The 13,500-nt window shown below is 43.1% G+C and overlaps 1 protein-coding gene across 2 annotated transcripts in view; it reads left to right on the top strand.

Annotated features, from left to right (window-relative positions):
• SEC22A (SEC22 homolog A, vesicle trafficking protein) overlaps positions 1-2,571 on the top strand; it is a 53,770-nt gene extending 51,199 nt beyond the window's left edge. Inside the window, exons 6-7 of one of the 2 annotated variants that reach the window (XM_083153601.1) lie at positions 944-1,006; positions 1,899-2,571. In XM_083153601.1, the coding sequence (XP_083009727.1) occupies positions 944-1,006; positions 1,899-2,099 (264 nt within the window). In that variant the 3' untranslated portion in view covers positions 2,100-2,571. The remainder of the gene's footprint in view (positions 1-943; positions 1,007-1,898) is intronic. The other variant, XM_083153600.1, reaches the window with a different exon arrangement.
• The last annotated feature ends 10,929 nt before the right edge of the window (positions 2,572-13,500 follow it).

The following is a 13,500-nucleotide window of genomic DNA, read 5'->3' as shown; positions in this document are numbered from 1 at the left end:
GGAAACAAGTACCGTAGACTTTCATAAACCAAGTTGTTAGACTGCAGTCTTTCGTATCCTGCAGGATTTAGGTGTCACCCCGCAGACTCTGCACTATTTGCATGTGGTTGTGCGGCTAGATGGAGTGGCGGGGGGTATAGTTAGAATATACAATAAGTACTACAGTCTGTATAGTTTTTTGCGTCAATTGCCGCTTGTCTACTCACGAACCCGCTTGTAGCGGTGTTTTGCGCAGCCTGGGATCAGCGGGAGAGAGGTGTGTGTGGGTCCGCAGCGAGCATCTGTAGAAGCCGGACTCTCACTCCATGTGTGAGAGCCGGTACCGGAAGTAGTGACGTGCGTTTCGCTCGGGGGAGAGCTTGGTCACACTAGATTCTGTGTTCTGCTATCAGAGCAATGCAGTATCAGTTTGAGTGACCTGCTTGCAGAGAAAAAAGCAGTCACAGTGGTAATAGTTCTAAAGCATACTGAGGGTGGGGGCAGAAAAATGACTAGTCTTTTTCTGGTTACTGACCCCCATAGTGGATGGAAGATACAAGCTTAAGTACAATTTGTATATCTATGTCTATGGGCTTGATACTCTAGCGCTGTGAGGAGTGAGCCGTTTCCTTTGCATCTCCTGCATAACCCAGTAACAGCAGGTGTAACAGGGAAGGAAGAAAAGGTTTTTCCTGTAGGAAAAATACAAAAAAACTATTTTGGGGTAGAGGAGCAAATTACAAAAGAAAAAATCTGAGGGTACAATGGGGAAGACATAGAGAAATGGGAGAGCGGCATTAGAAACAGACAATGAGATGAGCACAGAGGGCCATTGCTGTATTTAGCACATTTACACCTTTGTAATCATTCGCCACAATGATGTAATTACTTGTAGTAATGTGGGGGGGGGGGGGGACGACTTATTTGTAAACCACATCACAAAATCTTGCTTTATATATTGCAGAATAATGAGGATGTCAGCTGCATTATCGCCTTCTTTTTGGGAACAGTCGCTTGTCTCTACCAGGTAATCGTCATAGCTGAGTAATGAGTATCACTATTCATACTAGTCCTGTCTATTCTTCTGCTCATTGATGTGAGACAATATTGAAATCTCAGGATTTCTTCATTCTATGGATTTGAAAAATGTAAATGACTTACAAGCTGCTGCATCCAGTAGGATATGTGCTCTGGAACTGGGCACCTGCGAGTTCTGCTGATACAGAGTAATAAGCAGGACTGGGTTGTAATTCACACACAATGTTCAGTGAGGGAATTCTGAAGCAATGGCAGGCTATGGGCATGATTCAGCATTGGGCAAACCATGGGTGCAGATGGGTGTGTGCAATCTGAGTGACCTGCTTCTGTGCGTTACTGAATGTACCCTATGTACAGTTGGATACATGTATACGCCTGATATGCACCTACTATAGGGGTAAGTGCTAGTTCGCACTGAGGATGATGACTACTTGCAAACAGTCACAGTAATGGTGGTGGTTACATCGCTGGATCCACGCAACTCTGCACATGAGTGGATATAGGCAATGCTTTCTAGGCAGCTTACACCAAATGACTTACAGCTCTACACTACATTACGCTCTGTATTTTATCTTTATGTTGAAGATAATAGTATCTGAGAACACTATGTGCAATTGTTGTCTTGAAAATGTAGGTTGATGATTTTTGGGACAGTGATTGACAATAAGAATGGAAGCTTAGTCACTACTGTACCCATTCCATCCTCTAAATAGCCGCAATGGGATGTTTCTTTGAACAGTTTTATTGCCTGCTGTATAATCTACATGAAACAAAATGGCAGATAACAAAGTAAATCTGTAATTAAAATAATATTGAATCAAGAAATATACGTTTTTATTTACAATATATGTACTAATTATTTCTGTTTTCTTTTGTTCCAGTGTTGCCTATTTTTGTACAGTACCAGCTGGAGAAATGTGAAGTCATTTCTGTCGTTTGGACTCATCTGTTTGTGTAACATGTACCTGTATGAGTTACGTAACCTGTGGCAGCTCTTCTTCCACGTCACTGTTGGGGCCTTTACAACACTACAGATCCGGTTACGGCAACCACAGAACAAGTCCCCTGATTATAATGTCTGACTTTCACCCAGCATACACAAACATTACTCTGTTCTAATTGGAGATCTGAGAACATTTTATTTTCCCTATTTTATTTTTTCTTCCAAAAAGCTATTTTTTTTTTTTTTTTGTTATTTCAGGCACATAGTAAATTGTGGTGGTATATACAATGTTTTTCTTTTTTACCCTAAGTTATTGCCTTTGTAAGGCAGTTTATTGTGTTCCTAACAAATAAAACAATTCTGTATTGTTAACCTATTAGTTTTTAAAGGCATATGAGTTGAAATCCGACATACAGTAGGTAGCTTAGTTGAAAAGATTACAGTAAGTGATTGATTCCCCCCTTTAAGGACTTATCCTCAACTGTGTAAAACCAGTATTTTTAGATCTGCTATTTGTTGAATTACTTACTATTGTGGAGTCCTGTGCAAGGTTTTTTCTCCCCTATTCCTTCCATTTTATGCCAGTGGTCAGGGAACTCGGTCCTCATTACCCCACACAGTGCATGTTTTGCTGGTAACCCGGCAGGTGCACAGGTGTACTAATTACTCATAGACACACATTATAAGGTCCGCAGGTGGAGTTAATTATTTCACTTGTGATTCTGTGAGGAGACCTGCAAAACATGCACTGCTGGTGTAATGAGGACTGAGTTCCCTGACCACTGATCTATGCCTATTTAATTTCATTTTCAGATCAGTTATTTTTCTGTTTTCTCTATAGGTCAATCACCATGGATCTCAAAACAGGATCTTATTGGCTATCAGCTGTCTTATTTAGCTCCAAAACATGTGACAATAAGAGCCCGTTTTTAGATCCGGGTATATCCGGGACTGCACATCCCTAGTAAAAATCGTAGTGGTCCGGGCACTGGATTGCCAGACTGGAGCAATTTTAGGCAATGTGGAGATATAGGAAGGGGCCACAGCAGTTACTGAGTAGACCAGGGGTGGGGAACCTTCGGCCCGCGGGCCGGATACGGCCCCCGCACCCTGTTTGTTTGGCCCGCCCGCCCAGCCGCCTATATCACTGAAGGGGGTCTAGTATCTAAAGAGCCTGCCACTGGTGAGGTGACTGGACTGGAGCCGAGGGTAGGGGAGCGCATCATGCATCTCTCCTTCCCCTCCCTGTGTCACTGTGACTGCGCTTTCAGCCAATCATAGCTCGCGGGCCGGCAGCCAATCGGGAGCCAGCCCACGAGGTATGATTGGCTGGCGGCCTGGACACAGTGAAGCCAGGGAAGGAGAGAGTTGAGATGCGCTCCCCGAAAGAAGAAGAAGCACTGCAGCAGCAGTGGGGGGGGAGAGGAGAGGGTGAGTTTCTTGTGCTGCTGCAGTCTTCTGGTACTGTGGGCTGTGGGGGCATGTGTGGCATTGTGTGAGCATAACTAGCACTGTGGGGGGCATATATGTGGCACTGGGGGGGGGTATATGTGTGGCATTATGGGGCATATCTGGCACTGGGTTCATAACTAGCACTGTGGGGGGCATATGTGTGGCTCTGTGGGGGCATATGTGTGGCTCTGTGGGGGCATATCTGGTACTGTGGGGCATAACTAGCACTGTGGGGGGCATATATGTGGCACTGTGGGTGGTATATGTGTGGCATAATGGGACATATCTGGCACTGGGGGCATAACTAGCACTGTGGGGGGCATATGTGTGGCTCTGTGGGGGCATATCTGGCACTGTGGGGCATATATGTGGGGTACTGGGGGCATACCTAGTACTGTGGGGGGCATATCTGACACTGGGGGCATAAAGTTTTGTCATGTAGCCACCCCCCCTTGTGTCATGCAGCACAGTACCACTAAGACGTTTTTTCTACTTGCACCCCTGTTAATGAATAAGCAGTAATATAGGAGGGTAAGTGGCTGATGCATTAATTAGCCAGCCCTGGTGTCTCTGCCCACGTGTATATGCCGCTTCCCGTGTGTATAATGCCCACATGTATATGCTGCTGCCCGTGTGTATAATGCCCACATGTATATGCCGCTGCCCGTGTGTAATTTTTGAGTTGATAATTTTTATATGGCCCCCGAAGGGTTTTAAAATTTTCAAAATGGCCCTTGGTAGAAAAAAGGTTCCCCACCCCTGGAGTAGACGGTGAGAAAAAGGTAACATATTTTCTGTATAATCCGGGGTTGTTGTAAAAAAAGGAATGGTCGGAACATACAGTGAGGCTGTAGACTCTCTCTAGCTCCTCCCCTAGTTACTGCATTCAAATTCAAAACCCCAGACATGCTCCCTCAGACTGGGATGGATAGAGAAACACTATGCTATCTATGTTCTGGGGATAGCTTAGATTTTACAGGCCATATATTTCCAGACTGGGAAAAATCTACTATACATTCCACATGGCTACTCTGTAATCCCCCCCTGCAAAAAGCATGCATGTTGCTGTGTGTTGTGAAGTAAAGCACATTTATTTCTGTAGGGGTTTAATTCTCATTATTTTATGGTACATGGCTGAGCTGATTTGTATGGATGCAAACAGGCCTGTGGGGCCAAAGGGGCCCACAACACAGATCCTGCATCCATTCACAATACTTATTTGCACTGCGGATTTCACTGGGAATTTGGTGCAAATGCCATATTTCCTGATATCTATGCCCCAGGAACATGGCACATATGCCTTGTATTTGGATAACCATGCGCCAACAATCATATGTGCAGTAAGGGTGGTATAGTGCAATAATCTATTGAGGATATGGGCCATAGAGAGAGGAGAGGCCCATATAGAGAGTCTTCCAGAGGCTGCTCACCTGCCCCTCTCCTGATCTGCTACTTCTCACTTGCATCTCCTTCGGTGGGCAGGTAGATATCTTTGGCCAAATGTATGCTAACAACCTCATCAATTAATTATAAAAGGAATACCTGTTAGCAGTAATGAGTGCATAGTGCACCTGCAAATCCCCTCTGTCTTGCATATAGCTAAAAATCTCAGCAAGGTAGCACCTCTCATTACAGGGTGTGCAGTCTAGGGCCCCCCTCTTCCCATATCTCCTTTTATTGTCAAGGTTTACTGAATTTTAGACAAAGAAGAATATTGGGTATGAGTACAGCGCTCTGTCCCTTCTATCTGGAGCCTCAGGTTATGATGACCCTTTATAGATATATTAATCAAAGATCAGACGTGTCAGTTGTTGACTAGTTTACTTGCCAAGTACAAGTGTAATCCACTAATCCAGTGGTTCCCGAAAATTTTTGCATCACGGTACCCTAGATTATCAGAATATTTGTCACGGCACCCCTAGGTGCAAAGTTTGCTACCGAGAATTTCAGAAAACAATATTAAATTATATAAATTGTGTTTATATTTCATCCTTAGGACAGGATTCACTTGTGTTTATCCACATATTTTAAAACTGGAAGCCACAAGCTCTGGTTTTGCCTATTACATTGACCATAAATAATTTGAATCGGTTCTGGACCACCAAACCGAGGCACCCCTGCAAGTGCTCCAAGGCACCCCAGGGAGCCTAGGCACACAGTTTGGGAACCACTGCACTAATCTGTTTATAACCACAGTGTTGGTGATTGTGCACGTAAAATTTAAGAAAAAATAAATCAAATTAAGCATTGAAAAAACATGAAAAATCATGATATGTAGTAATAAGTCAAAAAAAGTCCTGCAGGTGCCTCAGTATGGTTTCCCAGTGGGGGGTTTTCCCACTATGTAAAGGGGCTGAGTTTCTGCATTGAAAGATAAGGGGGGGTGTAGGGACAGACTGCGGCGTCTCGCAAGTCTGTCAATCTCTGGTGTCTGGAACTAGGACAAGGGGTCTACAGCAAAAAGGAAGACAACCATTAGGTCGACAAGCAAAAAGGTCGACATGGAGGTTCGTAGGTTTTTTTTACCCGAAAGTTGACTCAGTCGACATAGACACAGTTTGAAGTGCACTGCATCCCCTCGCTTAGCTCGCCATGCTTCAGGCACTATTTTATTCTTCCACCACGTCCTAGTGGATGGTCTGCACATGTCGGCTCAAAAGACAGTGAAAAACCCCATGTCGACCTTTTGACCTAATGGTTGTGTCGACCTTTTTGCTTGTTGACCTTTTTGCTTGTCGACAGAATGGTTGTCTACCTTTTTGCTGTAGACCCGTTGTCTGGATCCCCTGTGTCTGGTGTAAGTGCTGGTATGGATCATATGGTTGATCTAAAGATGGTCGACAGTGATTAGGTCAACACCACTAGGTCGACATACTGCAAGGTCTAGGTCGACACTCAAAAGGTTGACATGGGGTTTTCAACAGTTTTTTACCCGAATGTCGAAACAGTCAACATGGTCACAGGATTATTGCACCGCTGTACTCACCATGCTTAGGGCACTATTTTATTCTCCTATTACACCATTGTGGATGGTAGGGCATGAAATACCGGCTGTGGCACATGTCTTCTCAAAAAACAGTGAAATCCCCATGTTGACCTAAACCAATTCGATTTAATGCTTGTTTGACCTAATGACCTGTTGACCTAGACCCATGTCGACCTAGTTGTGTCGACCTAATGATTGTCGACAATCTTTAGGTAAAGCAACTGACTGTATCCCGTGAGTACAGGGTAGGAAGGTGTGGGTATGATCAGTGCGGGGCAGGTCCTGCCCTCCCAGCACAGGCGCGGCGGTCCTCAGGGTTATGCACCCGATTCCTGCTGCAGATGCGCCATCACAGACAGTCCAGCAATGTTGGTGTGGATTTTTCAGCCTGATTGATGTCCGCCATAGGCTCTCCTCACCTAGGGACCCTGCTTCACTTACGGACCCTGCTTCACCTACCCGCCTTGACCTCCTCTGATACACTGTGCGGCACCGGTCTCTCCCTGTCTCAATTTCAGTTGCAGCCTATTCCTGGTCGTCTCTGCTTCTGGGTCACGTGACCATGATGTCATCTTGTCCGGATCCGTTTGCTGAAAGCTCGGCAATTTCAGCTAAGGTTTCTAGATGGGCAAAGTGACTCACTAAAGAGAGCTGTGATCAATTAATCGCTCTGTGAAAAGAGTCGTTTTTGGGTGTGGCTCACTACCTCACTTTGAATAACAAGAATGGTTATTTACCGTTTGAGTGTACTAAGTATAGTATCTGTTGGTTTATTTACATTTCAACTGATCCTAGAAATGCAAAGCAAATTTCATACATTAATCTCACAGGTGGTTATTTTCACTTATTTTTCTATTTATCCTGACTCTTTTTTGTTTCAACAATGCAATACTCTCCGGAGTTAGTACATCTCAGCTGCCACAGGTGGCAGTGCTGAGCTCAGACATGGTGTGGAGTGGACTCTGCAGTGCTGGATGAATTAAATTGCCCTGATGACTCATGAGTCCTTGCAAGTAGTTCATGGAGTTCAGTAGTTCACTGATTCATATAGATCACTGACTCATACAGCCCTAATGATTCAGTCAGTACAATTCCTCTAAGCTACCATGTGTGGCACTGCTGTGCTCAGGCAAATGCATTGTGTGAAAACGAAACTGAACATATTCACAATAGGCTTCCAAGAAGAACTGAAGAACGACCATTCACTTTTTAGCGAGCAACAGCTCACTCGCTCTTTTAAAAGAACCGTTCACTCACGAACGGCCAACTCTACTGAGGTTACTTGTAAGGATGTTGGTTAATGGGTATGGTGCACCATGCGTTTCAGCCATCTCTAGCCTTTTTCAAAAAGGTGAATCCCTCTTTGGAGGATTCAGAAAAGAAGCCCATAGGCTTCTATAAGTGCAGCATAGCTGGTGCTAACCTCCACATTAGAAACCCGGGGTCCCCAGGTTAGTACATATGGAAATGCTGGGTTTTTACCAGATATCTCCTATGGAGTAGGACTCAGCCTCATCACCCATCCCAGCATATTTTTTATTTTTATTGCATTTCAGTGTATAAAGCAGAGATAGAGGGGCGCTCCATAGTGCATAAAAGATGATTTTTATTACAGGTAAAAGGCAATACCAGGAATGAGCAACAAAGTACCCGTACCATTAAATTCCACACTGTTGGCTGGGTACCACAAGATATAATCAGTATAGAAAGCCAGGCATAACTCCTACCACCACGCCGGGGCACAGTCGGAGACCAAGAACCCCCGCTGGAATCACCAAGGCTCAGGCAGCGTGTCAGGAGACCGGACGGGAACAGCACTGTTGCCAGGATGGACACTTAGTACATATTTTAAAAGTACACAGCAATTACATAATTAAAGATAACAATACATCTTTTTAACAATATACAAAATATAAAATGATCAGAAATAAAAATAATTCAGATAGGGAAAAAATACATATATATATACACATGTCATATATATAGGCGGTTATCACTGAAATACATTTTTTTCCAAAATTACGGTAGATAACAGTTAGTTTAGGGAAAGCAGTAAAGGAATAAGATCATCGATTGATAAAGGGTGTAATTTCATAGCCCTCATTTAACCCGGCCGGGGTAAGAGAGCCCATGGTTATAATCCAGTAGGTTTCGCGTCTTAATAAGGCGCGATCCCTATCGCCGCCTCGCTTACTGGGTCTGAAGTTTAAGGGCATTGAAATGGTAATGCCCAGTTAGCGAGGCGGCGTCAGAGATCGCGCCTTATTAAGACGCGAAACCCACTGGATTATAACCATGGGCTCTCTTACCCCGGCCGGGTTAAATGAGGGCTATGAAATTACACCCTTTATCAATCGATGATCTTATTCCTTTACTGCTTTCCCTAAACTAACTGTTATCTACCGTAATTTTGGAAAAAAATGTATTTCAGTGATAACCGCCTATATATATGACAGATGTGTATATATATGTATTTTTTCCCTATCTGAATTATTTTTATTTCTGATAATTTTGTATATTGTTAAAAAGATGTATTGTTATCTTTAATTATGTAATTGCTGTGTACTTTTAAAATATGTACTAAGTGTCCATCCTGGCAACAGTGCGGGTATTTGATATTCTTGTAACTGATATGTTTTTTCAGATTACATACTTGTAATATAGCTCAAACCTTTTTTATGAGCCATAGTAACGATCACGGGAGTTTTAAAATCTCTACCGATGGTCAAATATGTTGCAGGCCGTATGACTGGCTGTCATTACTATAGATTGCACAGTCAGCTGTGCTTAAACACACACCCGTATTACCGGCTATTATTACTCGGCACTGATTGGATGTTCACTGCTATATATTGTAAAAGATCTGTCAGTCACAGGCCACGCCCTCTGATGAAGTTTTACTACGAAACGCGTTAGGGCAGGGCCTGTGACATCCGCTCTGCACTGCTGCCCGGCTCTCTCCCCAACTGCTGTTCCCGTCCGGTCTCCTGACACGCTGCCTGAGCCTTGGTGATTCCAGCGGGGGTTCTTGGTCTCCGACGGTGCCCCGGCGTGTTGGAAGGAGTTATGCCTGGCTTTCTATACTGATTATATCTTGTGGTACCCAGCCCACAGTGTGGAATTTAATGGTACGGGTACTTTGTTGCTCATTCCTGGTATTGCCTTTTACCTGTAATAAAAATCATCTTTTATGCACTATGGAGCGCCCCTCTTGTTCTTTCCTCAAATAGATACCTTGTTCCTCTCGTGAGTCCTGGGAGTATATTGAGGAGGCTGCAGTCCATATAGGACTTAGTGCTACAAGCTACAGTGTGGACCCTGTCTAGCCCTTCCAGCTGGTGTGGAAACTTTTAATCAGCGCCGCACGTCCATCACCTGCCCTTGGTTTTCCATATATATATATTTACAAACCAGCGGTAGTCAGAGCCATGATCATCATCAGCTTTGATTGATTGTTACATTTAAAATGCCAACAGAAATAAATACTAAGCAAACCTGATTGACCAATAGATTTAACACAGCAATATAAATAACAAATCAGATGCAGATGTTGTGTGACTTTGACCACACATTGGTTAGTATATATTTACCCCTAAATGTTTTTTTTCCCCAAGATATGAATATCCCATTATTTAATTTTTCTAGATACAGAACTTTATTAGGGAGGATGAACACAGGCAACAACTGTGCAATAATGCTCTGCTCACTCCTACTGCCGGTATGATGTTATTCTTATTATCCTTTATTTATATGACACCACAAGGGTTCCGCAGCAATACATCAATTAGAAAAAAACATGAAAATAATGAAGTACAGTACAAGGAAATTTAGGACAAGCACATGGTAAATAAAGACAGCTGCATCAGGGACAGGACACTGAAGCAATTATTAGGGTGGCAGAGATTTATATATATTCTAAGAAAAACTCATGAGGAGAGGGCTTTGCTGGTGACTTAAATGCTACCTAAATAGAGTGAGGTAGATATCACAGAAGTTTCCTCACTTCCACCAAACCAATTGTTTTACACTGACCTAAAGGTGCCCACACACTAGAAAGATCTGCGATCGTAAGATGTGCGCATAAATTAGCCTTGAAATCTTTTTTCCGTCCTGGACAAAAGATTTCAGGCAAGCGCACGTCTTTACCAAAGATTTTTCTTAAGATCCCATGTGCGTTCCTATGGATCTTTTGTTAAATCTTCTGATCTTTTGTGCAGCACGTAAGATCAGAAGATTCAGCTAAAGATCCACGGGATCATGCATCGGATCAAAATCGGCCGATTATCGGAAATCGTCCAATCGGCCCAAAAATCGTTCTAGTGTGTGGGCACCTTAACACATCAGTTATATGCGTACATGAAATCAATCATTTTTTAGACTTTTACTGATGGTAGACTCATAGGGGGAAATTTACTAATAGGCCGGAATACGTCCAATCCCGGTATGAATGGGAACGGCCGTATACGACCTGAAAATACAAATGGAGAATACGGCAAATTTACAAAGCTGTCATATTCTCCTCATTTGTATTTTCTGATATCATAGGCGTTTGTACTCATTTGTAAGCGTATCGGTTCATATATGTATTTGGCAGCCATATGTACGGCCGCCAAATATGTGCAAATAAGCAGCATCGCATGGAACAATCTGATCCGTGCAATGCTGCCCTGGGGGAAGCTCCGCTGCCTACGGGAGAGCTACACTCCTGATTGGCTGGGGGATGGCCAAGGATGGGTAAATGTAAACAAAAACATACAGCTTTTCCCGTAAGATGGTTCGGTGTGCTGTTTGTTTTTTTAATCCCAGGAATGCCTACTACGGACTTAAGAGGACAAGCATTTTGCCGGAGGGCTCGGTAAGTATAATTTCCATACACGGGTACCCACTTGGATTTCTACTGGACAAGGGGATGGGCCAACGTTGGAATCCATATGTATTAATGATTGTAGTATGTATTAAAGTTGTATTTTTCTTATGTGTCTGTATGTTTTATTTCACTATTTGTTCTGTTGTAGAACTACAAGTACCAGTGGGTCCTTTAATGCCCTGCATGCTGGGACCTGTGGTTCTCCAAGTCCTTGCAGGTGCCCACCGCCATGGGGCACCAGGGACAGCCCCGAGCTTCACCATGGGCTGGGGTTATTCTGGAGTTGGGGGACACCTTTATTGGGGGGTCTCCACTCCTCCAGATTCTTAGCCTGGGCTGACCAGTCAGGGGGATAATGCTTTGGCTGGGGGAACTAGTATAAATAGTTTCCCCTGGCCTTGGCACTACCCTGTTGGCTGTTTGGGCCTAGTGCTGGTTATCAAAATACAGGATCCCTACTTATTTTGACCCCTATATTTTGGGAACCAGGACCGGCCCTTGAGCCTGGTGCTGGTTTTAGAAATCCTGGGGACCACAAACTTATTTGGCTCCTGAATTTCTAAAACAAGGACTGGTTCTTTGAGCCCGGGGCCCGATGACTTCATCAGGGGTCATCCTGAGGACAAAACATGTTCGGAAACTCCTTCTACCTACCTCAAATTGCTCTGAGCTAAGTTATTTTATCCTAATTATTTTATTACTCATTGTATGACTGTCGCACCTGCCCGCCCTCCCTTTGTTTATCTTTGTAGATTCCACTAGTCTTTTATTTACTTTTTATTATTTTTAATACCAATATCAGTGTATGTATAACTTGTTTTTGGAGGTGGATTGCTCTCAGTTTTATCGTAGTTTTTAACTATTTCTTTGAATAAATATATTTTTTATATTTATATATCGGTCTCAGAAATTTTATCTAAAAGACAACACAGGTCGCTATATATATATATATATATATATATATATATATAAGAAAATCAGAGAAGCGCACAATGAGCATAGTAATAAACACTTTTACTGATATATAAGCTCACGTACACGAAAGTTTAAAACAGTGAATATACTCATGGATAAATGACAGCCAAGGCGGCAGCTAATATCACTGCGGTGAATCAATATAGCATGCAGGCGGCGAAGCCTAGAAGCTGGAAACAGGGAGCCGGACAGATCACAAGACGTCAGCAGATGAGGTTCTACGTCACTCAAGAGAAACGCTCCAACGCTTTTTGTCAGCGATGACTTAATCAGGAGGCCTGGGAGCCGGACAGATCACAAGAAATCAGCAGCGTCAGGAGATGAGGATCTACGTCACTCAAGAGAAACGCTCCAACGCTTATTGTCAGCGATTACTTCGTCAGGAGGCCTGGGAGCCGGACAGATCACAAGTAGTCAGGAGATGAGGATCTACGTCACTCAAGAGAAACGCCCCAACGCGTTTCGTCAGCGATGACTTCGGCTCCTGACAAAGTCATCGATGACGAAACACGTTGCGGCGTTTCTCTTAAGTGACGTAGAAACTCATCTCCTGACGTTTTGTGATCTGTCCGGCTCCCGGCTTCCCCGCCTGCATGCTGTATTGATTCACTGCAGTGATATTGGCTAGATCCACCCTGACAGCGGACACCCACCTCTCTCAGACACAGAAATACTGCTGAAACTGGGAGGATACCAGCTGGAGAGTTATTTTATTAGGTTTGCCAATTCTGCCGTTTTAAAGAAATGAAGCTTTAATAGCAACTTCAGGCCATACCTTTATTCATACACTTGAGAGTGTTTTACACATATTCGCCCATCTGAATGCAGTAAAAATTGATCCTGGTGTGTTACCCCTGAGGAAGTCCCTAAAGGGACGAAACGCACAGGGTTTTTTCTAGACCCATTTACATCTATGGTCTTATCAGGAATCAATACTTCAATTTGAAAATCACCAATTGAAGAACCTCTGTATATTGTTTTAATCAATTGTATTCTATGTATATATTTTATATTATTGTTTGAAATAAACATATTACATATATTTTTTAATAAGTGCATGTGGGTGAAATACAATATAGCGCACCTCTACATCTCTTTTTATATATATATATATATATATATATATATATATGTATATGTATATATATATATATGTATATATATATTTATACTGTATGTGTATAGATACGTGAATAAGAAGCGTCACTCCAGGGCTGTTGGAATCATGCACATATTTATGTGCGGTCTACGCCGTTTCGG

This window comes from Crinia signifera, chromosome 7, assembly GCF_055691185.1.
Source record: "Crinia signifera chromosome 7, ASM5569118v1, whole genome shotgun sequence".
Classification (NCBI taxonomy): Eukaryota; Metazoa; Chordata; class Amphibia; order Anura; family Myobatrachidae; genus Crinia; species Crinia signifera.
Note: the sequence above shows the minus strand (reverse complement) of the source record. Positions and strands in the feature narration are given on the sequence as shown.